The sequence below is a fragment of the Numida meleagris genome, chromosome 2, assembly GCF_002078875.1.
Source record: "Numida meleagris isolate 19003 breed g44 Domestic line chromosome 2, NumMel1.0, whole genome shotgun sequence".
Taxonomy (NCBI): Eukaryota; Metazoa; Chordata; class Aves; order Galliformes; family Numididae; genus Numida; species Numida meleagris.
In genome coordinates, this window is record NC_034410.1 from 55,597,732 (window position 1) to 55,620,987 (window position 23,256).

The following is a 23,256-nucleotide window of genomic DNA, read 5'->3' on the forward strand; positions in this document are numbered from 1 at the left end:
GTCCTTGATTACTTCTGTCTGGGTGTCTTGCCCTTCCAACAAATGCTGAAGTGGTTGAAGTTCACATCCTGTGAACATAAGGGTGCTGTCTGTAGAGGTTTTCATCCTCCTGTTCTCCTAGTCAGGGTTCTGTAGCAGCTATATACTATAATGCCACCTTTCCCTGTCCTCTCTTTAATTATAGAATCAACAAGGTAGGAAAAGACCTACAAGATCATCCAGTCCAACTGTCTGCCTATCACCAATAGTTCTCCCTAAACCATGTTCTTCAACACAACGTCTAAACGCTCCTTGAACACCACTAGGGTTGGTGACTCTACCACCTCCCTGGGCAGCTCATTCCAGTGCCTGAGCACTCTCTCAGAGAAGGATTATTTTCTAACATCCAACCTGAATCTCCCCTGGAGCAACTTGAGGCCATTCCCTGTTGTCCTATCACTACATATATGAGAGAAGAGGCCAACCCTCACCTCACTACAGCCTCCCTTCAGGTAGTTGTGGAGAGCTATAAGGTCTCCCCTGAGCCTCCTCTTCTCCAGACTGAACAATCCCTGCTCTCTCAGCTGCTCCTCATAAGACTTGTGCTCCAGACCCCTCACCAGCTTCGTTGCCCTTTTCTGGACACACTCTAGGGCCTCAGTGTCTTTCTTGTAGTGAGAGGCCGAAAACTGAGAACAGTACTCGAGGTGCAGCCTCACCAGTGCTGAGTACAGAGGTACAATTTCTTCCCTGCTCCTGCTAGGAACACTATTTTTGATACAGTGACAGTCCATAAGCTCTTAACATGCTTCTCATCCATCCCCAGGCTGAGCTCCGTGCATTCCAGCTGCTCTCTCACATGAAGGGCAACTCCTCCCCTCCTTGTTTTCCCAGCCTGTCCTTCTTTAAGGGCCTGAAATGCTGCTCTTTTGCAACATTCTACTTAGAACAGCTGCCTCACCATGTCTCTGTCATCCCAAAAAGATTTAGCCTTGCTACTGCATGCAAATCTCATCACTCATCTTGCTTGGTTGCCATACTGCGTGGGTTAATGTAAAAGCCCTTCAGAGAAGAACTCCAGCATTTTAACCTAGAGCCGCTCTGGGTGCCATGTCTGAAGTTGGACAGTCAGCTTAAAGGAATGATTTGTGATGGCAATTCAGAGTCTTTGCAAGGGTCTCATATTCTTGGACATGAAAGGGACTGCGGAAGAAGAGGATGTTTTATATTTTTCCTCATCCCAAATAGCCAGCTCTGCAAAACCATCATGAAGTCTCACCTTTTCTATTCCTCTGCTATGTTATCTGAGCAGAGCGGAGGGGAGGAAAGTCAGTGGCTGAATGGTGAGATGTCCAGTCAGCTTGTCCTTTCAGGCAATAGATAGGCCAGTGTATGTGTGTGTGTATTTTGCATTGAATTTAGCTTACCTTGCAAGCTGTGCGTTCATCCTAGCCAGTGTGATGCTCCACAGGTATTTCAGTAGTTGTATATCCAGTCTATATCAATTGTGTGTTGTGCAGGAACATACTGCCATTCAGCCCAGAGGTGAGTTAACTGTGATGTGGTTGTTGGATACCCTTACACATGTACAAGGAGTTTCTGCATCTCCTCAGGGCTCTGGGTCATGCTCAGACCTATCCCCTGCTGCTGGGCTGTCTCTGGTTCCTGATTTCACTTTTCTCCCCATCAGTTCTACAGATTTGAGCAGGAATCCGTTAGTTAAGCGGTCTTTTTCCTGTGCTATCACTAATAATGCATTTTCTGCCACCAGAACTCACTAAACAACTGTGTTCACGACATGCAAGGCAGGCAAGTCAAACACTGTTTTCCATTACTGTGTTAGTTCCACAGTGGTGGCATCATGTTTTCATGGCTGAGTAAGCTTGATTGAAAACGATGCTAAAAAGAATTGCAATTTTTTGAAGCACGATCAGATTAATCAAATTGAATTTTGGAGAGAGGGATTTTGAACAGCAGTTGTAACATACGGAATAATAAGATGTAGAAAAAGATGTACGTTATATTGATTCATGCTCAGTTTGAACACTTCACGCTCATGGTCTCTGATGCTCTACAAAAATAATTCTAATGTCATTCCTTCCTTTGCAGTGGAGGTGGAAATATTCTCTCCATGGGAACAAGCTCTTGGGATTTCACATGAATGAAAATGGTTAAAGCAGCAAAATTTGGGGAATTTAATTCCCCTCCCTGTCCGTGGAGCTTTTATTTTTAGTCCAGCAGTGATGATGTGGGAGACCTTTCATGAAGTTCAAGTGAGATGTCTAGTGTCTCAAATGTAAATCCTAGCTGCTTTCTTTCTCAGCTGGAGCAGCGACGTGTTACCGCCTTTTTAAAAATTTCTTTCTTTCTTTCTTTCTTTTTTTTATAGCAACTTTTACTATGAAACATGTTATTGCTCACTTTGCTATGGGTGCAATGGAAGTACCACATGATTTTTTTCCTCTTCTGTGCTCTGTTCTTGCTTTTAAGTATCCACAGCTGACTTTGATCTCTTAGCTCTGGCATTTGTATCAAATGAATAAGAGAGACTTTGTAAAATACATCTAGATCCTACACTGAAAAATACTACCAAGTACAACTACTGCTGCAAATGGGCATGCTGTAAGAAAAGTAGTGGTTAAAAGCAATGAGTTTATTTAAGCTGGGTACCATCTGCCTTTATCTTGTCTCCTATCGTAAGCCCCTTTTGATCATAGAAAACAATATTATGTTTTTGTTGTAGTGTTGTGCTTCATGCTGGTGTTGTTGTTCCAGGTTCCTACTGTGAGCAGTGCAGAGAAGGAGCCACGTATTCAAGTGCAGTAATATCTCCCAACTTAGAAACCACTAAAATTATGCGAGTTCCTCATGCTACATCAGTGTCTGAATGCATCACGGCGTGTTGTGACCTCTCTGGTTGTGACTTGTCCTGGATGTTTGAACGGCGCTGTTACATTGTGAACTGCCAGCACAAAGAGAACTGTGAACCTAAAACAATTGAGACGGTAAAGTCCTATCTAACGTTTGTGCTGAGACCTTCTCAGAGGCCAGCCTCACTGCTGGGATTTGGGCAGGTGATCCCAAGCATGGTGCACTCCGTGGGACGTCAGAATGAACCGCCTGAGGAAATGTCTTTGCTTGGCAAAGAACCGAGCCTTGAGGAGATACCTGAATATATAGATGATTATAAAGATTTGGAGCAGGACCCTTTTCAGGAGAGCCTCAAACACGAACCGAAGGAGAGCACGGATTATGCTGACTGGGGCCTGATGGTAGCAAGTGAAAATGGCTTCAACACTTCAGTCAGCGACAACAGAGATAACCAGGAAGAGGAAGCTGGAAAGGTGGAGAGCCTTCTGAGTAAAAACAGATCTGAACTGAGCTCTGTCAGTGAACACTCCACAGAGGGGTTGTCTTCTCTCCCAGAGATTACACCGTACCCTGGGAAGACATCTGAAAGCAGAGCAGCTGTTGAGCTGCTTGCACAACCTGCCAATGCTTTGCAAGAAAAGGTATGTGTGCCCCTTGAAAAGCAGGCAGGTCAGGCCCCTTGACAATTGTTTTGTTTAACAGATCAAACAAGGTTGTTGTTTTGTAATGTAACCCTGAAACTCAAGTGAGTTACAGTCCATTACAGAATAGAAAAGGCTGAAGAGGAGGGGATTGTCTTAGTAGGCAGATAAATCACTGAAGCACTCTTCTCTTTCAGATGGTGAGGAGCATGACTGTTTCAAAGACCTTGTAGGGTTTCTTTGGAAGTATTCAGATGACTACGCTTGAACCTGGTGTAAGAGGGGTGGTTTGGTGTTCTGCCATTCTGTCACTTGGTGTTTCAATTACAAGTAGTAAGCTCAGCCATGGTAGTAGACCTGCCAGCATCCAAAGGGCAAGACCAGTAAACATAAGTTCCTCCATCAATAAAATTGTGTTCTATAGGATTTATGTTAGTAAATACCTAAAGTGGTGTTTTAGATGTAATAGTGCTGAATAAATAGCTTTTATAATGCTAACATGAGAGAGGAACAAGGTATATAAGAAGGGACAGTGGTGGGTTTTTTTTTTGTTTTTTTTTGGACCACGATGGACAGTAGGATAAACTGGATAAATTTCTGTTCTCAGAATCCTTTTCTGGAGTCTGGTAATAAGAAAAAACGAAGTTAAAATCTGTTAAGTACTAAAGACCTAATATAGATATCTAAGGAAGATGCACCTGCTCTCTGTCTACAACAGCAGCTTTGATCAGTTCTAAATGGCCTTTGGCTCCTTCAGAACAGAATGGGATCAGTGTGAAAGTTGAAATAGGCTGTAAAGTCAGCATCTACCTTGTTTGTCATTCCTCAGAGGAAATTAAGCAGTGTTATCTGGATTTCCCTTAATTCCACCAGGTTTTGTAACCAACAGGTGCCTTTCTTTTGCTGTAGAAATGACAATTTTTTTTGCTATTGGTGTAGGGAAGAAAAAGATATGTGAAGAAGACAACTGAGATTCTTGGAGGGAATGACTGAAATGGCAGAAGTATCTCTGTGGAAAACTGCAAGTTTCTTGAGACTTGAGGTACAGTCTAGCTGAGATACCATCACAGCCTAGAGTTGCAGTACTTTCTGGGCTCTGCTGTGATTTCTTCTCACTATTCTGAGAACTCGTGATATTTTTGTTGAGGGCTTCTGGGAATGCGTGAGAACTCAGCAGTACCTGCTGCAGCCAGTAAATGACAGCTAGCAGAGTCTGGGACCTCTAGCAGTTTCTTATGAGCCTTGCCAACTGTTGTTGATCAGAGGTTTGTTTTGGTATTTGCTCCAGCTGGCTCATGATCAGGGAGGACAGTGCACCCTTTTGGCAGGTGCTAGGGAGAGGTTTAAGGAGCTCTGCCCAGGGATGGCAGTGAGCTAGTCAAGAGCATATGTGTCAGGACTAGCATATCTGCTCCAAAGTGCCTGGCTGTCAGGAAGTAGTAGATGAGGCCTCTCAGACAACTGGAAGGAGCCTCATAATCACAGCCTCTCATCTTCGTGGAGGACAAGAGCAACCTCAATATCTAGATGGCTGGGCTTGTTCAGCCTGGAGAAGAGAAAGCTGCAAGGAGACCTCATTGCAGCCTTCCAGTATTTAAAAGGGGATTATGAAAAGGAGGGGAATCAACTTTTTACAAGGTTAGACAGTGATAGGACAAGGGGGAATGGTTTTAAGCTCAAGGAAGGAAGGTTTAAATTGGATGTCAAGGGGAAGTTCTTCACAGAGAGAGTCGTGAGGTGCTGGAACAGGCTGCCCAGAGAGGTTGTGGATGCCTCGTCCCTGGAGGCGTTCAAGACCAGGCTGGATGGGGCCCTGGGCAACCCAGTCTAGTACCACATCTGGAGGTTGGTGGCCCTGCCTGTGGCAGAGGGATTGGAACTTCATGAAAGGCTCTACAGAGGGACCTGAATAGACTGGATTGAGGGGCCAGGGTAAACTGTATGAGTTTCCACAGGGCCTAGTGTCAGGTCCTGCACTTTGGTCACAACAACCCCAGGCAACCCTACAGGCTTGGGGAGAAGTGGCTGGAAAGCTGCCTGACGGAAAGGGACCTCGGTGTGCTGATGGACAGTCGGCTGGATATGAGCCAGCAGTGTGCCCAGGGGGCCAAGAAGGCCAGTGGTATCCTGGCTTGCATCAGGAATGGTGTGGTGAGCAGGACTAGGGAAGTCATCCTGCCCCTGTACTCGACATTGGTGAGGCCCCACCTCGAGTACTGTGTTCAGTTTTGAGTGCCTCAGTACAGAAAGGACATGGAGGTGCTGGAGCAGGTCCAAAGAAGGGCAACAAGGTTGGTGAAGGGCTTGGAGAATATGCCCTATGCAAAGTGACTAAAAGAACTGGGGCTGTTTAGTCTGGGGAAGAGGAGGCTGAGGCCTTATTGCTCTCTTAAATACCTGAAAGGTGATTGCAGTGAGAGCGGGGCTGGTCTCTTCTCAGTGGTGACAGGACAAGAGGAAATGGCCTCAAGCTGCTCCAGGGGAGGTTGAGGTTGGATATCAGGAAAAACTTCTTTACAGAAAGGGTTGTTAAGCACTGGAACAGGCTCCCCAGGGAGGTGGTTGAGTCACCTTCCCTGAATGTGTTTAAAAACCGTTTGGATGTGGTGCTCGGGGACATGATTTAGTGGTAGGTTGTATGAGTTAGAGTAGTATGGTTAGGTTGCGGTTGGACTTGATGATCTTGAAGGTCTTTTCCAACCTGAGCAATTCTATGGTTCTGTGATCCTTGAGGTATCTTCCAACCCAAGCCATTCTGTGATTCTTATTTTCTGATCAAATACTTGGGTGGCTTGTGTTCAGATCAGATTTCAAGAACTGAAGGGCAAGGATGTCCATGGTTTGTGTTTGTTTTGTAACAAGGAGTTTTGTCTGTACAGGTGGGTAAAAACAAACCAAAAAAAAGCCACACACACACACACAAAAACAAACAGTACCGACAGAACTGCCTCCCTCACACAGTCCTGGAAAGCGTCTTTCTCTTTCCTTTTCCTTTCATTTTTCAAATCGGAATTTGGTTTAATTTTGCCCTCTACGTCTGCTCCACCATCTCTCTCAGTAATATTTTCTGCTTGAGGGATCAATTTTTGATATTGCCTCTGCTCCAGTTTTCTGCTGGCTATTGATGTTCTCAGTCTTAAGATATATATTTGACTGTGATGCTGCCTCAGAAGTGGCAGTGCCACAGAGTACCTTTTTGACTGCAACGTCTTGCCTGGGCTTGGTGGCTGAAAAGATGCTTGGTGCTATTGTAGAAGAGTGTGTCCCAGGGAAGGTGTGACTGTCCCTGTTTGTACTGAGAAGCCAGGATAGTTGCTGCTCAGATGATAGCCTGGCACAGGGTCACAGGAGGAGGAAGGAATGTCAGAAAACTAGATTTCTGCTGAGTTCGGAAGGCAAAGGAACTCCTTGCCAAAGTGTGGTAAGCAAAATGTCTTTGGAAGATATAGGATGGAGTGAATACAAAAAGACAACTTGTCTGAGGGAGAGGCTTTTCATCAAGGTATGAGGCAGGAGGGGCTTGGGACTCTCCTTTTGTGTGGTAATGTTGTCCAGGAAGAGATTTCTGCCAAGGGTCTCGGGTTAGCTTGCAGAAGGGAGATTGTAGTCCTTGACACAGCTGTCCCTGTCCCATCTACACAGGGGTCTTTTCTTTCTGTCCTTGTTTAAGCCAGAGCTGAGGACCACCATGCACTGTTCCTACATGAGCAAGGGAACTGCTCTGATCATTTAGGGAGGTAACAGACTGCAGGGTGAGGGTGGAGAACATCTGACATATGAGGACAAGCTAAGAGGGCGCAAGGGGGTCTTACGAGTGGATGTGAGGAATTGAAGAGAGGATTGAAGAAGATGGAGCTAAATTCTTTTCAGTGGATCTGGTGACAGGGCAAGAGGAAGTGGACACAAACTGAAGTACAAGGCATTATACTGAAACATTTTAAAAACTGTGTTTTACAGTGAAGATGGTCAAACATCAGACTGGGTTGTTTGGAGAGGTTATATGTTCTCTGTCCTTGGAATTATTCAGAACCTGACTGGACACAGTCCTGAGCAGCATATTTTGGTTTCCTCTGCTTTGAGCAGTGGGGGTGGAATAGATGATCTCCAGAAGTCCTTTCCTACCTCAGCCGTTCTGTGGTATGAGTGTGCATTTTACCAACCTACTTAATCCGACGCTTCGGCAGTGGATTAGGTACAAATGATAACAGTATTTGCTACCTTAGTGTGCCCTGCACAGTAGCCGTAATAGGGAAGATGTTTTCCTCTAGATATAAGGTCAGAAATAAGTCTTGTTGGGAGAAGGTAAGGAAAATATACTGTCCCATTCAGACCGTGTCTTTGGAAGGTGGTGGGGCCTGAGAGAAGGGAGAGTTGGCAGGCAAAGCTAATGCAGTGCTTGGTTATTCCTGCATAACTTGCTGTATCCTTCACTGCAGTTCTGGATCACTTACAAGGGTGGAGGGTGAGAAGAACACTACTGCTTGTTGACTGAAGTAGGGGGATTTAGGGCATTTTATTAGAAATGAGGAAAGAAAAAAAAAATGAATGAATAACCTGTCCTTTTCTGCATCTGAAACTTGGAAAAAGGTTAGCGTTTCTTATAAAAACTGATGGAAAAAAACTCTCCTTCTTTGATAGATATTCTATATGAATAAAACCTCCTGACTACATAAATTAGTAGGTGAACCCAACATGCTCTTTCAAGAACAGCATACCCGTAAATCTGCAAAGGTGAAAAATGACTCATTTATGACATTGTTTCCCTATAATCCATTTTTCAGGTTTCTCCTTATTCCCCTCCATCAGACAAACTGGAATTCTCCCCAGATGTGTCAGACAAAGCCCAGACTCCTACAGTGGCCCCAGAGAATGTGACTGAACATGGAATCATGCTGCTTCCCAGTAATACTGTGCCATCTGAACCCATGCAGCAATTTATGCCTCCTGCTACTGCTGCCAAAGCAGGTAATGTTTCAACATAGCTGGAGATCTGAGGGATACCTGCAGGTTGGATGGAAGGCAGAGAGGGCTTTACTACTGTCAGGCTTGTGTCCTTTTCTTTGTTACGAACTCTGTCCAAATGCAGCCTCATCCCACCGTAAGTATGTAGTCCTGCAGTTACGCTGGAAACTCCATCCCCTTTAGCTGGTTACTTCTGAAGCAAAACTGACCAAGCATAACATGAACGGGAAATTATAACTCAAGCAAATAGAGCTAAACAAAAAGCAGGGATAAAGAGCATTTTCTTAATGGGTTAATTTTTATACTGGTGAGAAATACCTAAGACTTTCTGGAGTTTCACAGCAGTCTCTTCTAGCCATACTGTTGTTTTTGTGTGTCTTCAGAATACTGTTCCTTCTCAGAAACTATTCAGTAGGGTTCCCACCATGTATAGCTGTCAGGTATCACACAGGAACACAGATGGGACTTGAGGAAGCTCAGCCCTTTTCAGGGGAGAACATGGCCACTGCATCAAAAAATGTTTTTTTATGACTTCACAGCTGTAAGAAGGCTTATAAGACTTCCAGCTGCAGAGCAAAAAGTTCTTATTTTGAAAAAGATATGTTTAACTGCTCTGCTGTTTGTAATTGTGTTAAATTCTTTGTGTATGTTAGTGTATCTCCTTCCTTTTGCTGAGTTTCCCACTTTACTGCGTATCCTGACAAAGGGTGAGAAGGAGAAGAATCAGAGCACAGATGTGTGTTCTTCTGCACTTCTGAGGGATATGTAGAGCTAAGCCCTTTGCTTCCTGGTAGATCGGGTCTGATTTGGGACACTCCTGGCACCTTCTGCCAGGACCTGGCTAGCAGGTTGTAGATCTGCTAGCCAGATAACAGTAGGAGGTAATGGAAGGAGATGAGCTGCAAGAGGGTTCTTCTCCAAAGCAATGAATTATCATTACCGTTTAATGTTGACTGGGCAGCTCCTCCTGAGAAGGAGGCTGAAGAGGATTCAAAAAAGGTGCTTGGAAGAAGCAGCTGAAGGGAAGGTTGTGATGAATCTCACTGTAAGTACTGGTTTGTGCAAGGGTTGCCTCAAGTTTGTGCTCAGCCTTACCATTTCAGTATAGGACACAGTTTCTCGTCCTCCTTCGGTCATCACCATCATCTAGCCATTTTATTCTCATCTCATGGAGGTTAAAAGATTTTAGAAGCACAAACCTCCACTCTGCTGATGGCTAGGTCAGCTACTATAAGCAATTCTAGAGCCTTAAATTTAAGAAGCAGTGACAGAAAGTGTCATCATGGCATCTTTGCTTCATCCCTGTTTAGACCTGTCATCTGCCACTGCTGAGTAGTCCCTTGCTCATCTGCTAAGAGTTTAAATTGGATGCTTAGATAGTATTGAGTGTTGCCTTTGGAGAACTTTTGTTCTGTGGACTCCCAGTATTCAGGAACAGATTTTAAAACTTTGAAAAACAAATCTGTGAGAACCTTGCGTGAAGCTGTGCTTTGGTATGTTTCTGTTGAGGAGTGGGTTTGTGGACTTCAGCATTTTTGGGAAAGATTTTCACAGGTAAAAACTGTTTCTGGATAGCAGAAAAGTTGAATGTGCAGTTTAGCTATGAGATAACCCTGCTCCACTAGCAGAATTTTTGAAAGTGACACAGTGAGCTGGGCATTTAGGTATGCCTACACTAATGCAAAACAAATATAGAAGTAGTGCTTGCTGATGGAAAAGAGGCATTAATTTTAGGATAGACTACATTAGTTAATTTAATGAAGTTTCACCATGTTTCTTCTGATTCTTATGGCTCTTTTTTGTACTCTTTGTGTATTTTTGAACTCCTGTAATTTCAGCGAATTAAGAAAAAATGTGAAATTCTTCATGCAGAGCAAGGTTAACTGTGATATACTGGAAAAAATCAGAACTCATCTGTCTAAAATAGAAGTAGGTGAAATGTTAATTCATATTCAGGGAAGAACAGTTATCTAGAATAGTTCAGTAAAAAGTGAAGGAGCCATAGTCATGATTATAATTATTATTTGATTATGTATTGGGAAAACTTTTTTTTAATTATCTTTGCCTATTTGTCAAATTTTGCTTAATCTGTTACAAATAATACTTGAAGATACTAAATATATACCCATCCTATTTTTTAAAACATAATGTTCTCATTCTGTCTTAGATACAGTAAAAGAACTTACTGTATCTGCTGGAGATAACGTACAAGTGCTGCTACCCAAAAATGAGGTTGAACTAAATGCCTTTGTTGTCCCACCACCACCAGCAGGTGAGTTGAATGGCCTTGCCGTACAGGACATGCTCACTACCAACCTGTAATTGCAGATGAGTCCTGAGTTATGTGATCATCTGTGCTTAGGGAGAAGATGTCTTTCTTATCTCTTCCTTCTACTTTTTTTTGTGAATCCAACTGCAGAGAGCATTTCCTTCTTCGAATTTCACACATTTTGAAAGGGATGTATTTTCAGAATCTGAATTCATTAGCCAAATGATTCAACAGAAAGCCTGTGATTTCTACCTGAAGATTATGTTGCCCTGGTTATAGCATCTTGCTGTTAAGCAGAGAGGGGACAAAGTAGATTCTGAACACATTGACCTTAAAACCACCAGGTTCTGAGCTACAGCAGTGAAGAAAACATATTTCACAGGTAGCCATGTAAAATGCATTCACTTCATGTGAAGCTGGTTTTTAAAGTTATTTGTCAAGACTTAATTTGTTGCTATTTTAGCAAGTTACAGCATACTATGGAAGCTTAACATGTATTTGTATCACTTCATTTTGCTGGCTCGAACAGTTGCACTCATGATTTCCTGCTGTAGCATTTTATCTGACTGTTATTGAACTTGATTTCTTTGTTTCCTGGGCTTTTGTAGAAGGGAAAGCTGATTATTCTTTTATTGTGTTATTGCACTAAGAAACATCCTACAACTATGAATGGAGATTAATTAGTCACCCTGCTGACTATGGTGGTGAAATGGAGCGCAGGTACACCCGGACACTGAAGCTCTCTCATGTAAGTGAACTGTAAGCTCAGGCTTATTTAGTTTGCTCAGTTCTTTCACAGGAATTTAACCTATGATGAAGGGTGCCTTTATTTGAGGAATTCAAATTATTGTGAGTTTTCTTCACTTGCATGTATCACCAACTCTTTCTTAGACCTTCAGAAATGTCTTCTTCAGAGTGCCCTCATAATTTTCTAAGATAAAGTAAAAATTCGTAAATGTTTGCTTTGTGTTCCTTACCTCTGAACAGTAACCAGTGCTTTTTATGTATGGATTTCTGAAAGGAACTCTAGGTTTCAAATATCCAGATTTTTCTATGTTTACAACGTGATTCGCAAATTGTATGCATATTGCATCTGTATATTTCACCATGTAACTGGATTTGTTCTGTGTATGTCTCAGTTGTCGGTGGGACTTTACGCCTTCAAAGTGACAGTTTCTGGTGAAAATGCCTTTGGCGAAGGTTTTGTAAATGTCACTGTCAAACCAGGTAAATCAGTTAGCTAAAATAATTAATTTCTTCAACACAAGTGGTAGTACAACATGCTTATGTAACAGTCTGTCTTGCAAGGACATCTAGAAGTCCAGTCATGCAGAGATGTCATGTCTTTCTGTCTTTAAAGCATTTTAAAGAAGTGCAGCTAAGGATCTTGCCTAGCCTGTACAAGGCCTGAGGTAGTATCATGACACCTTCTGTGGTCCCCTTTTCCACTACAACAAGGATCAGGGATTAGGTGCTCAACTGGCTGTAGCTGCAAGTTACACTGCACAGGTCTTCCCTGAGTTACACCAGATGGAAGGGGCTGCAGCAGAAGACTGCCGCTCTCAGTACCCTTTCCATTCTTTAGATAGCAGATGCTGCAGAGCTGTCATTTTTAGATTTAGATTACTGAGGTCTATTGATCTGTAGAGTTACCAGATTATCTTTGCCCAGGCCCTCACAATTTTTTTTCAATCCTGTCTTTCTCACAGCAATCAGAGTTAACCAGCCACCTGTTGCTGTTGCTTCACCCAAAGTACAAGAAGTTTCTTTGCCTACAACTTCTACCTTCATTGATGGCAGTCGTATGTACTTGCTTACACCCTATATTTTTAATACACAGTTAAAACACTGTTTATCAATAGCAAGTGGAATTCTTTCTTTTCTTTCAACACACAGAAGTTCCCTGAATCATTATTCATGTTGGGAAATTGAGAGCAGTTATAAATGGTTTTAAAAAAGGAAAAGTTAATTAGATGTATAAGATTGAATGATATTCATTCTAGAGTGAGCTGCACTTGAAAGATTTTTAGTTTCTGATGTTCTTAGTTACAGAAGACATGATTGCTTGATTTTATGTATTTATGAAAATACAATCAGCACATCAAGACAATAGTGGTAAAATCCAGCCTTCCACTTGGGAACTGAGGTAGTGTGTGACCTTAGAAGTTCTTTCTGCCCTGCCTGGAGTCCCCATTGCAAGCCCCTGTGCCAGTCTGGGTCCATGACAGGAGATTACATGTCATTTTGATTACTGCTCCTCTGAGTTTGTTTTAAAGTTAAGCAAAGGTTTCTTTTTATATTTACTAAGAACAAACAGACTGTAGAATGTACAACAAATTGTAGAATGCCCCATCTGGATTACTGCATCCAGGTCTGGGGCCCTCAACGCAGGAAAGTTGTAAAGCTTGTGGACTGAATCCAGAGTGAGCCATGAAGATGATCAGAGGGCTGCAGCACTTCTCCTATGAAGACAGGCTAAGGGAGCTTTTTTTGAACTGGAGAAGAGAAGGCTGTAGGGAGACTTCATTGCAGCCTTCCAGTATTTAAAGGGAGATTATAAACAGAAAGGAAATGATTTTTATACACAGGTAGGTAGTGACAGGACAAGGGGGATGGCTTTAAACTAAAGAAAGGGAGATGTAGATTAGGTGTTGGAGGGAAGTTTTTTACTGAGAGAATGGTGAGGTGCTGGACAGGCTGCCCAGAGAGGTTGTGGATGCCCTATCCCTAGAGATGTTCAAGGCCAGGCTGGATGGAGCCCTGAGCAAACTGATCTAGTGCTTGACCTAGCAGTTGTCAACCCTACCTATGGCAAGGTTTTGGAACTAGGTGACCTTTGAGGTAACCCAAGCCATTCTGTAATTCTGTGATTCATGTGCAGAGAGGCTGACTGAGATTGACTTTACCTTTGTTTCTTTAAGGTAAAGCGTTCAAAATGTACCTCATCATCTGGTTCAGTAGCTATGGTACATGAGCTGTAAAAAAACAGTTAGGGATCAGTGCGTGAGAGACTTTAGTATTCATACAGGCTGATGTTACACAAGGTACTGATACATTTTTCTTTAATTCGTGTAGAAAGTACAGATGATACGAAGATTGTGAGTTACCACTGGGAGGAAATTAAAGGTCCTTTGCAGGAGCAGAAGGCATCTGCTGACACACCTGTCTTGCACTTGTCTAACCTTGTTCTTGGAAATTATACTTTCAGGTACACCTGCATGCATGATTTCATTTTGGGTTTCAGGCATTTCTGTGATGTCTGCTAGATGTTTGGTTTTTCGTGCTCATGCATACCTCCTCAAAGAACTTCATTTTTCTTTTGTATGCTCTTTGCCTTCATTTTGCATAATGAAGGAACATGGGGACCAGTTACATTAAGAGGTGCTTGCAATGATTTTGTGACACTGGTGTAATGATGCTTTGGAGCACAAACCTATGCAAATCAAGGTATCAGAAATTAACCTCCCACTTCCTGCAGTAATAACTGTAAGAGAATATGTTTATTTTTTTTCGGCTTAGAAGTTGGCCAGTGTCCTGAGATGAGACTAAATTCAGGATGTGAAAGTCGTCCCCTGAATAGTGGTGACAGACAGAACAGTACTAGCAGTCTGATCTTTGCAAGGTTCTCTGGTGTGCTGAGTTTAGGAGAGTAATTCTTTTCTTCCTAAAGGCCTTTGCTTTGCTGCTGTTTTCTTCCAATTAATCCTTGCTGGTGATGAATTTTGTACGAACAACAAAAGCAATGTTTATGGTTCTGGGTGCTTTAATTAAAATCAGAGATCATTTTCTGTACTTTAATTTAAAAAGCCTAGTGCTATACTTGTTCACTTTTCACTGAACCACTCTTGGCTGCCGGTGGGTAACAGCCTGCAGGTTAGTACATCATGTATCAGTGTGACATCAGCAGAATGTTGAAGCCTGTTGATGACCAGTGTATGGCACACATTAAACGTGGTCTTTTGCATAAGCTTCACCAAAAATTGCTTCAGCTTCAATTCTCTGTTCTTTACAGGAATTGTTCCATATAGTACAATGGCAGAAATGCAAGTAAGATTATTATTTTCTTTTCCTCTGTTAGAAAGAACAGAGCTCACTTACATACACTGCTTTTAAGTCTGCTCTGAACACAAGGGAATTAAGAAACCGCTATTTCCATGTGCCTTTGGGAAAGGCTGAGGTACTTGAATAATGGAGCAGCCTGTTGAAGCTCACAGGAAATTACCTGGAAGTTACTCCTAACACACTTGGTTATGCATCCACTGCAAAAGTTGCTTATGACAGGATCAGCTAGCATTATTGTTCTTGCTTGGGGAAGACTTCAAGAGTGACTCCCTTCCATGTTTTCAGCTGTATGCAGTAGTCACAAAAGAGGCGAATTGAAGATGTACCAAGTTCCCACACAGTGGAGAACAGTCTGTCATCACTTTCAGGTGTCGCATTTTTAGATAATTTGCCATTGTGTTTCTGAAAGGAATAATGATTGTTTAAACCCCGTGTTATGTTTAGTTTTGTGACTTGAGATTTCCTTACAAAATCAGAGCTGATAATAAGCTCCATTAATATTAGTAGCAGTTTGTTTAAGAGATAAGAAGTTATGAGGTGTTACTGTGCTGTGATAAGGCAGAGCTTCTGAATATGTACAGTAGTTTTGGGTGCAGGGATTGTTCCACTATAGCAGATGAATGAAGTCACTGTTTTTTACTGAGTACATCGTTAAAGAATTTACAGCAAAAACTCTACGAGTTGATGGAGTTGCCATTGACTGCATGGAAGAGGTTTAATCTGGGATCCAGAATATATATATATATATATATATTTTAAACAGGTTGCAAGCTGTGATTGAAAATAGTCTTCTGAATTTCTTTCCTGCCTTAGCTGAAGGCTGTGTCTTTCTGCAGCAGGGGTTCATAAAATTTAAATCAGAGGCTCTGTTTTAGGTAGTGATTTTGTTCTCTTTGAGTGCCAGCAAAATGGGAGTCTTTGGCTTCTGACTTGGCAGCAGTCTGACCTAACAAATTTCCAGTATTGCTTTTTCCTATTGTAGACTCACTGTGATTGATTCAGATGGAGCAGCCAACTCCACAATTGCGTCTCTGAGTGTCAACAAACCAGTGGATTACCCACCTATTGCAAATGCAGGACCTAATCAGGCAGTCACTTTGCCCCAGAACTTCATCACGTTGAATGGAAACCAGAGCAGTGATGACCATGAAATTGTCAGCTATGAGTGGTCACTCAGTCCCAGAAGCAAAGACAAGGTTGTAGCAATGCAGGTATGTCTATTTCTCCTTGCATAGTATTAGAAAGTTTTTTTCATCTTTGCCTTTAATATGAAGAGAAACATACAAAAGTAATTTTTCAGAAGCATTTAAATATGCAGAGTGCGGTTGTTCTTCTCTGTTGTATTCAGCTTTTTAGACTCTATTACTATTTGTAATTTTTTTTCATTCCTTATGGCCATTTCTGTTCCTTGCTATTATTTGTTTTCTGGTGGTTTGGAAAAATCTCGGTTCACTTTGCCTGATCTTGGACCCCGGAGCTTGCTCCACAGATTTGCATCTTCTGAGAGGCTAGACATGGTGCAAACTGTTTTTGAGAGAAGGTGAGACTTGCCCAAATTTTTGTTAAACAGTTTATCTTCCTGGAAACTCTGGGGCTCAAACAAGATCTTAATGTTCTGAGTGAAAGATCACAAGGTTTTTGTCAATGTCTTGCTGCTCTCACTTGTGTTTTTTTTTTTAACTTTAATAAAACATGGGTTTCCTATGAATGCTAATTGATTTTACTCTTATTTTTTATGGCTACGTATTTATTTTATCTTTTGTCTTTTGTTTTTTAAATCTGAGAACTCAAGGCAGTGCAAATACAATTTCAGTTGTCTTGTGCTTACTAAGTTGCAGGTTCTTGTAGCTGTTTAGGTGATGAAAGTAATTAATATAATGATTCCAGCTGAACTCCAGAAGCCATTTTTATGAGAGATGTGAGCTCTGCTGTGTTAAAAAGGCAAATGCTTTAGGCCTTCTTCCAAAGTGATAAGAGACCACTTTGTATAGATCATTTTAGAAAAGAAGTTATATTGTTGACGTACTGTAGAGGTAATCACAAAAGTACTGCACGTACTGTAGAGGTAATCACAAAACTATGAAAGGTCTTAATAACTTATTTCTGTTCATTTACTGAAAAAAAAAACCAAAACAATTTTTCAAAAGCATTCTTGAAACCTGAGATTGTAGCTTTTGAGAGCAGGTATAGCTCAAAGCAACTTTACTGAAAGAAGAGAATGACTGCTTGAGATATCTACGGGTATTTAGTGATGGCGATGTGAGAGCATTTTACAGTTTCTTAATTTATTTCGAGGGGTAGTAATCCTTGTCATGTCTTTAAGTCTGAACTTGCTGGTTTTAGGTGTATTACATGGCATCCGTAGTTAGAGTGCAAAGTAGCAAGTAGCTCTGATGGTCAGATAATCATGTATGATATCTTTTAGTTCACATTAGACTTCCCTGGATAACTATGACAGTTGTAATTCTGATGGATGAAGATGGAAAGGATGATTCTTCATGAGATACATAAATGGTCATTTTGTTAGCAAAAGGGCATATAGTTTGGCCTAACCTTTTTGTGAGCTTTTATATATGCGTCAACTAATACTGCTGGAAGTATATACACAGAGTTGTCTTGTTTAACTTTTTTTTTTTTCCAGAAGCCTACCTGGCTGGAGTCAAGTATGTTTTTGTTTTTAATGACTTATTTATAAAAATAGTTAAATGCAAAAATAAATACTGCATTAAACAATGTCATTGTTACTGTCCCATGTGTCTAACAATTACTGTTGTTCAGAAATAATGCAGCAATTATACTAAAAATTAAGAAATTAAGATTTGCTGTTGATAAATCTCTGGATTGATAGGCAGTTGCAGTACTGAATATATGACATCTGTGCATCAAATTTTAAGTCTGCAAGGTACTTTTGCTCAAATAATGTATTTATTTTGAATTAAAATATATTTTACTTTTCTTCCACATCTGCTCTCTTAAGACATTTTGTATGCCATGAATACTTACTTCTTTTCTCATCTCTCTCTCCCCCTGCCATGTAGGGAGTACGGACTCCATACCTCCAGCTGTCTGCAATGCAGGAAGGAGATTATACCTTTCAACTCACAGTCACAGATTCAGCAAAGCAGCAGTCCACAGCTGAAGTCACTCTGATAGTACAGCCTGGTAAGTTGACTTACTGCAGGCACATCTGGGTCCCTCAGGGTAGACCAGCCTGAATGCCTTAGCACCGTCATCAAATATCTCATCTCCCCACTGCACCACTCAGGTGGCAGTCTGAACATCTGGTATTCTCGCATCAAGGACTCTTTCACCTCTTTTTTTTTCTGTCAAAGCAAACAGAAAAAACAAGTGCAGAATTCCAGAAAATCCAGGCGGTGATCCTGAAGGCTCCCACTGGCCTGATTGTATAAGGCACTATGTACAGACTTATTTGAGTGTACTTTTAAAAACTAAAATGTAGCTTTCAGTTTAATACCCTGCTAAGCTGTTCACCACGTCAAACAGTGATTTGCTCAATTTTTTACTGTTTTGCAGTTCTTCTTCAAGAATCCTGGTGTGATCTGAATTCTCATTAGAATTATTTTTCTAGAAGAAAAAATATCAAGCAGAGAGTTTCAAAAGCTGCTTCTTTCACATGATTGATTAGATTTGGGAGCTGAATGATGAGTAGACCTAAATGCACCAGGCCTACAAAGTATTTTCTTTCCTATTTTTTGGTAATATGTTTGCATATTGCAGGTTCTACATCTGAAGCGGACTTTTCTGCCCATCTGAAGGTCTCATATTGCACTATAGAGCAATGTTATGGCTCCCTCATTCTGCTCTTTCTACAACTACTTGCAGAATCATAGAGTGCTTTGGTTTGGAAGGGTCCTTAAAGATCACCTAGTTCCAACCCCCCTGCCATGGGTCAGGACGCTTCCCACTAGACCAGAGCCCCATTCAGCCTGGCCTTGAACACCTCCAGAAGTGGGGCATCCACAGCTTCTCTGAGCAACCTCTTCCAGTGCCTCATCACACCTCTGAGTAAAGAATTTCCTCTTAAATGTAGATGACTCTTTTTAGGGAAACCTCGCAATGGCCATTTACTGCTGAAACCAGGAAAGTGAATTGCAAGTACAGCATGTGGTGGTACATTTTAGATAGGTGACTGTGTTGAAGTGGGAAGGAACTATTGCTGAATTCAGGTTAAAGTGGAAATGGATATACAGGAGAATAGTAGTGTTGGTCGTTTACCATGCCACAACAACAAAATCTGGAAACAGAATAATAAGTATCTTTTCACCAAATCCTCAAAGGCTCAAAATTGAGACTAGCTTAGTGGTATTGCACTGACCTTGAGCAGTGGGAAACCTGGGCCAGTATCTTCTTTACCATAGTTGTGTGGGTGGTTTTCAAAGAGTCACAGTGATGGAGCCAGATCAGTACCACACTGCTCTTTTTGTAAAACACTTTTATACAATGTACTGAGCAGACTACAGAGTTCAAGGAGTGTGACTGTGCCTTCAGATGTGACTGAGAAAGGGAAGAACTTGTTGTGGAATCTGACATGTTGCAGAGCTGGTCTCTCCTACCAAGTACTTTTTACTAGTTTGTGCATGTTATATTTGATCCCTAGGAAGGTGGTGGAACAACTAATCCTAGAAACCATTTCAAGGCACGGGAAGGACAAGTAAATCATCAAGGCAGTCAGCTTGGGTTCACCTAGAGGAAGTAAGGCCTGAACAACCAGATAAGCTTCTATAATCAAATCAGCAACCTGATAGATGAGGGGAGAGCAAAAGGGGATCTTAATGGCATATATACCCAAAGGGAGGTTGCAAAGAAGATGGAGCCATACTCTTCAGTGGCATCCAGTGCCAGGACAGTGGGCGTAAACGGGAACACAGGAGGTTCCCTCTGAACACCTGGAAGCACTTGTGTGCTGTGTGGGTGATGGAGCACTGGCACAGGTTGTCCAAACAGGCTGTGGAGTCTCCTCCTTGGAGATCTTCGAAAACCTCCTGAACATGAGCCTGGACAACTGCTCTGGGTTTCCCTGCTTGAGCAGGGGTTGGATCAGATGGACCCAGAGATGCCTTCCAACTTCAACTAATGTGTGGTTCTCTGATTCTCTGGTTCATGTTTTCGAGCCACATGGCAGGCTTCTAATTTTATATTTTGTGTGAAATCTGCTTGCTGATTGACAGTCTTTGCTAGTGACTATCCAGCAAATGTGATATGCTAAATCTTATTTTTACAGAAAATAATAGCCCTCCAGTAGCAGTGGCTGGCCCTGACAAGGAATTGACATTCCCAGTAGAAAGTACTACGCTGGATGGAAGCAGAAGCCAAGATGACCAAGGCATTGTCTTCTATCATTGGGAAAATATCAGGTAATTAGGTATCTAAAGGGATGTATTACTGATCTATGGTTTAGAGAAAAAAAAGAGGGAGAGAAAAAAACTGAAATTACTTGAGTTCCAGAGCTTCTTAATTGATTCTGTTGGGTGATGCAGTTTTTGAAAACTGCTTTGAAGGTTTTCCTTCTTAGGTGGTAATAGGATGAGAAATAAGAATTTTAAATTCACCTTGGCCTGCTTATGTTTTATACTGTGTCATCTTGAAATCTAGAGTCACAAAGTTATTTTATGAGGAAATTACAGAAACTCTCTTATCTTCCATTAAGGAGGGCAACAGGCTTGGGTACTCTCCTGTAATGTGTAATTTTTCCTGTCAGTGCTTTCACAGTCTCTTCTGTTTGTTGGATAACAAAGGAAAATCACAATCCATTTAGCTTGAGCTTTCATTAGTAAATGACTAAAGCACTCTTGAATAGTGATTAAAAATGCTATAGAGAAGCTTGTAATTGTATGCTCAAATACAAAGCTAATTGATCCTTAATAAAAGAACAAAGGTATTAGTTTGTGCAGCTGTCCTATCCACAGTGCAGGAAGAAATTTAATGGCACCCAGTGTGTGTTGTAAGTGTCTCTTAGACAAACAGCATTTGCATGTGCTCCCACAGAATAGTGCAGCAAGGAAGCTGAACTGGGGTGCATTTTCTGCACTTCTGCTAATGGTATATGTGTTGCTTGAGTGTTTGAATGTCTTGAAAAAGGTGGAATTATGAACTCTCTGATCTAAACTCATTGTCATAATTTCTTTATTATCAGTGCTTGTAGGAGTGGTAAAACCCCAATATCCATAACAACAAATGGTATGAGTGACACTGCCTTGAGAAAAATTTGTCTGGCTTTGACAAATTATTTTTATGAGATGTTTTGTTTCAGCGGGCCAAGCTACGTGCAGATGGAAAATGGTGACAAAGCAATAGCAACTGTGACTGGTCTTCAGGTTGGCACCTATCGCTTCAGACTGACAGTAAAAGACCAGCAGGGGTTAAGCAATGCATGTATGCTGTCTATTACTGTGAAGGAAGGTAAGCCTAGTTGCTGCTGCTTAGGATGTAGTAGGCAACTTGCCCGTTAATTCAGTTACTGGCAACATAAAGGAACTCAGAACAGGAATAGATAATGTATTTGTTGTTATCTTTCAAGGGATTCAAGAAGAATAACTGCTATTTTGTAATAAAGGAGTATTGCAAGTAACTGCTAAAATCACTTCCTATGTTTTCTTCTCTCTCTGCCCCTCACCCCACCCTCTCTCTCCCCCTCTCCAACTAATAAACAGACCAGTGATGCATTTCATTTATCATCACAGCTTTCTGGAATTCTATCCAATCAGTTATGTTCTACACAGAAGTCAGCAATGTCTGGCTTCTGGAAAGAAAATGTTTTCGTGCTTCTCTGGTGATTTTGGCCATACTCACAGTTCATGCTATAATTTCACTGCTAGCAGTGAGCAAAAAGCATTCAGGAACTGTAGTTACCATTGGATACGCTTTGCTTAAATGCAGATCTGAAAAAGTAAGACTTCACACAAGCTTCTAGTATGAGTGAAGAGCAATGGTTTCTCAAGGAGGTAAGAGCCCAGCAGAGTGCTCTCATGCTGGGCTGTGTTTCTAAGGCAGGTAGAAAACTTTTTCACTTGACTGAGGTGATCAGATGCATAAGTTACTGTGGGACTATGAATAGAGTACCCCACAGTGCTTTAAAATATGTTTTTGGATGATATTTCTTATCAGTATTCTACTCAGGGTGCAGATCTGCTTTTGTCAGATTATTGCAATTCCAGAGCCAAATTCTGTATACCCACTCGTCCTTTTCCTCTCCCTTTGACACAAGATTCTCTTGTTAGTGCCTGTAATCATCAGGGCAGAGAACTGAAGTGTGAGTTTATTGGCAATGGTATGTCATATCTTGCATGATTTGAAAGCAAATTCTTCTCCTCCACTACTTTTATGGCTAGAAAACAACAGTCCACCCCGGGCGCATGCTGGGGGGAAGCATGTTCTGGTGCTTCCCAATAACTCTGTTACCTTGGATGGCTCAAGATCTGCTGATGACCAGGGGATTGTGTCATATTTGTGGATTCGGGATGGTCAAAGCCCAGCAGCTGGGGTAAGTTTTTTGAAGGTTTTAACTGGACTCAAATTCAGTTCTTACATATGTTGCTTCACAGCAGAAGGGCAAGCAGGTATGACTCATGAGATGCGATGAAGGATGCTGTCTGTGTCTGATTTATCTCCTCAGCTCTCTAACGCTTTGGTTCAAATAGCTCGTGTCATTTTTAGTAGTGCAAATTGGTAAGAACTGGGAGAGGAGAAGGTAAAACGATAGCAAAGCTTGTAGAAGCAATTCACATAAGTATATGAGGAGGACTGGAGAGATTTAAGTTATAGCTGGCAGAAATGTCAGTTGGAAATCCATAAACTTCAAGGAGAGGAAATAATATATAAGAAAGCAGAACTAATACTAGAGTAAAATCGAGAAATAATAATGTAACCTGTCTCTCAGATTTTCAGGTAGATGGGGACTTGAGAATGTCAGCTGTTTTATGTGAGGTGTTTTTTGTGTTTTGTCTTAATGAAAAGAATCCATACTGTGTGCAGAGATCCTTATTAACTCTCGCTTCCAAGTTTGCATTATTCTGCTATGAACTGTGGATTGGTCACATTTGTCCTAAAAGCCAAAGCAAGAACTCACACTGTCATATCAGATACCTGAGTTGATATTCATATCTGAAATTTTATCTGAGGGTGTAACCATCCTGGTACCTGTTTTTACAGGATGTGATCCATGGCTCAGACCATGAAGCAGTATTGCAGCTAACTAATCTGGTGGAAGGAATCTATATTTTTCACTTGAAAGTGACAGATGCCAAAGGAGATTCAGATATTGACTCTGCTACTGTTGAAGTGCGGCCTGGTATGACAATTAAAAGGTCATCGATACGTTGTGAATACCTCATCTTTGTTCTCCTTTTCGATTCTTCCAGTGTTGCTAAGATTCTGTCAGTTTAAAACGCAAATAAGTCTCTCTTCTACCATCTTATTGCACTTCTCTCAATTGGCATTGAGTGTGTTGAACAA

At 41.5% G+C, this 23,256-nt stretch overlaps 1 protein-coding gene across 17 annotated transcripts in view; it reads left to right on the forward strand.

The window, feature by feature from the left end:
• KIAA0319 (KIAA0319 ortholog) overlaps positions 1 to 23,256 on the forward strand; it is a 64,978-nt gene that overhangs the window by 18,831 nt on the left and 22,891 nt on the right. For 10 of the 17 annotated variants that reach the window (XR_002434775.1, XR_002434776.1, XM_021385533.1 and 7 more), the window contains 13 exons: positions 2,755 to 3,491; positions 8,273 to 8,456; positions 10,621 to 10,725; positions 11,373 to 11,470; positions 11,862 to 11,949; positions 12,432 to 12,524; positions 13,798 to 13,930; positions 15,767 to 15,995; positions 17,823 to 17,946; positions 20,027 to 20,159; positions 21,056 to 21,204; positions 22,134 to 22,285; positions 22,954 to 23,092. Coding sequence is in view for 14 of the 17 variants with exons in the window: in XM_021385524.1 (XP_021241199.1) it covers positions 2,755 to 3,491; positions 8,273 to 8,456; positions 10,621 to 10,725; positions 11,373 to 11,470; positions 11,862 to 11,949; positions 12,432 to 12,524; positions 13,798 to 13,930; positions 15,767 to 15,995; positions 17,823 to 17,946; positions 20,027 to 20,159; positions 21,056 to 21,204; positions 22,134 to 22,285; positions 22,954 to 23,092 (2,364 nt within the window). In the remaining 3 variants the exon portion in view is untranslated. Of the gene's footprint in view, positions 1 to 2,088; positions 2,276 to 2,754; positions 3,492 to 4,430; positions 4,534 to 8,272; positions 8,457 to 10,620; positions 10,726 to 11,372; positions 11,471 to 11,861; positions 11,950 to 12,431; positions 12,525 to 13,797; positions 13,931 to 13,957; positions 15,153 to 15,766; positions 15,996 to 17,822; positions 17,947 to 20,026; positions 20,160 to 21,055; positions 21,205 to 22,133; positions 22,286 to 22,953; positions 23,109 to 23,256 lie in introns of those variants that run through there. The other 7 variants (XR_002434777.1, XM_021385532.1, XM_021385536.1 and 4 more) reach the window with 5 other exon arrangements.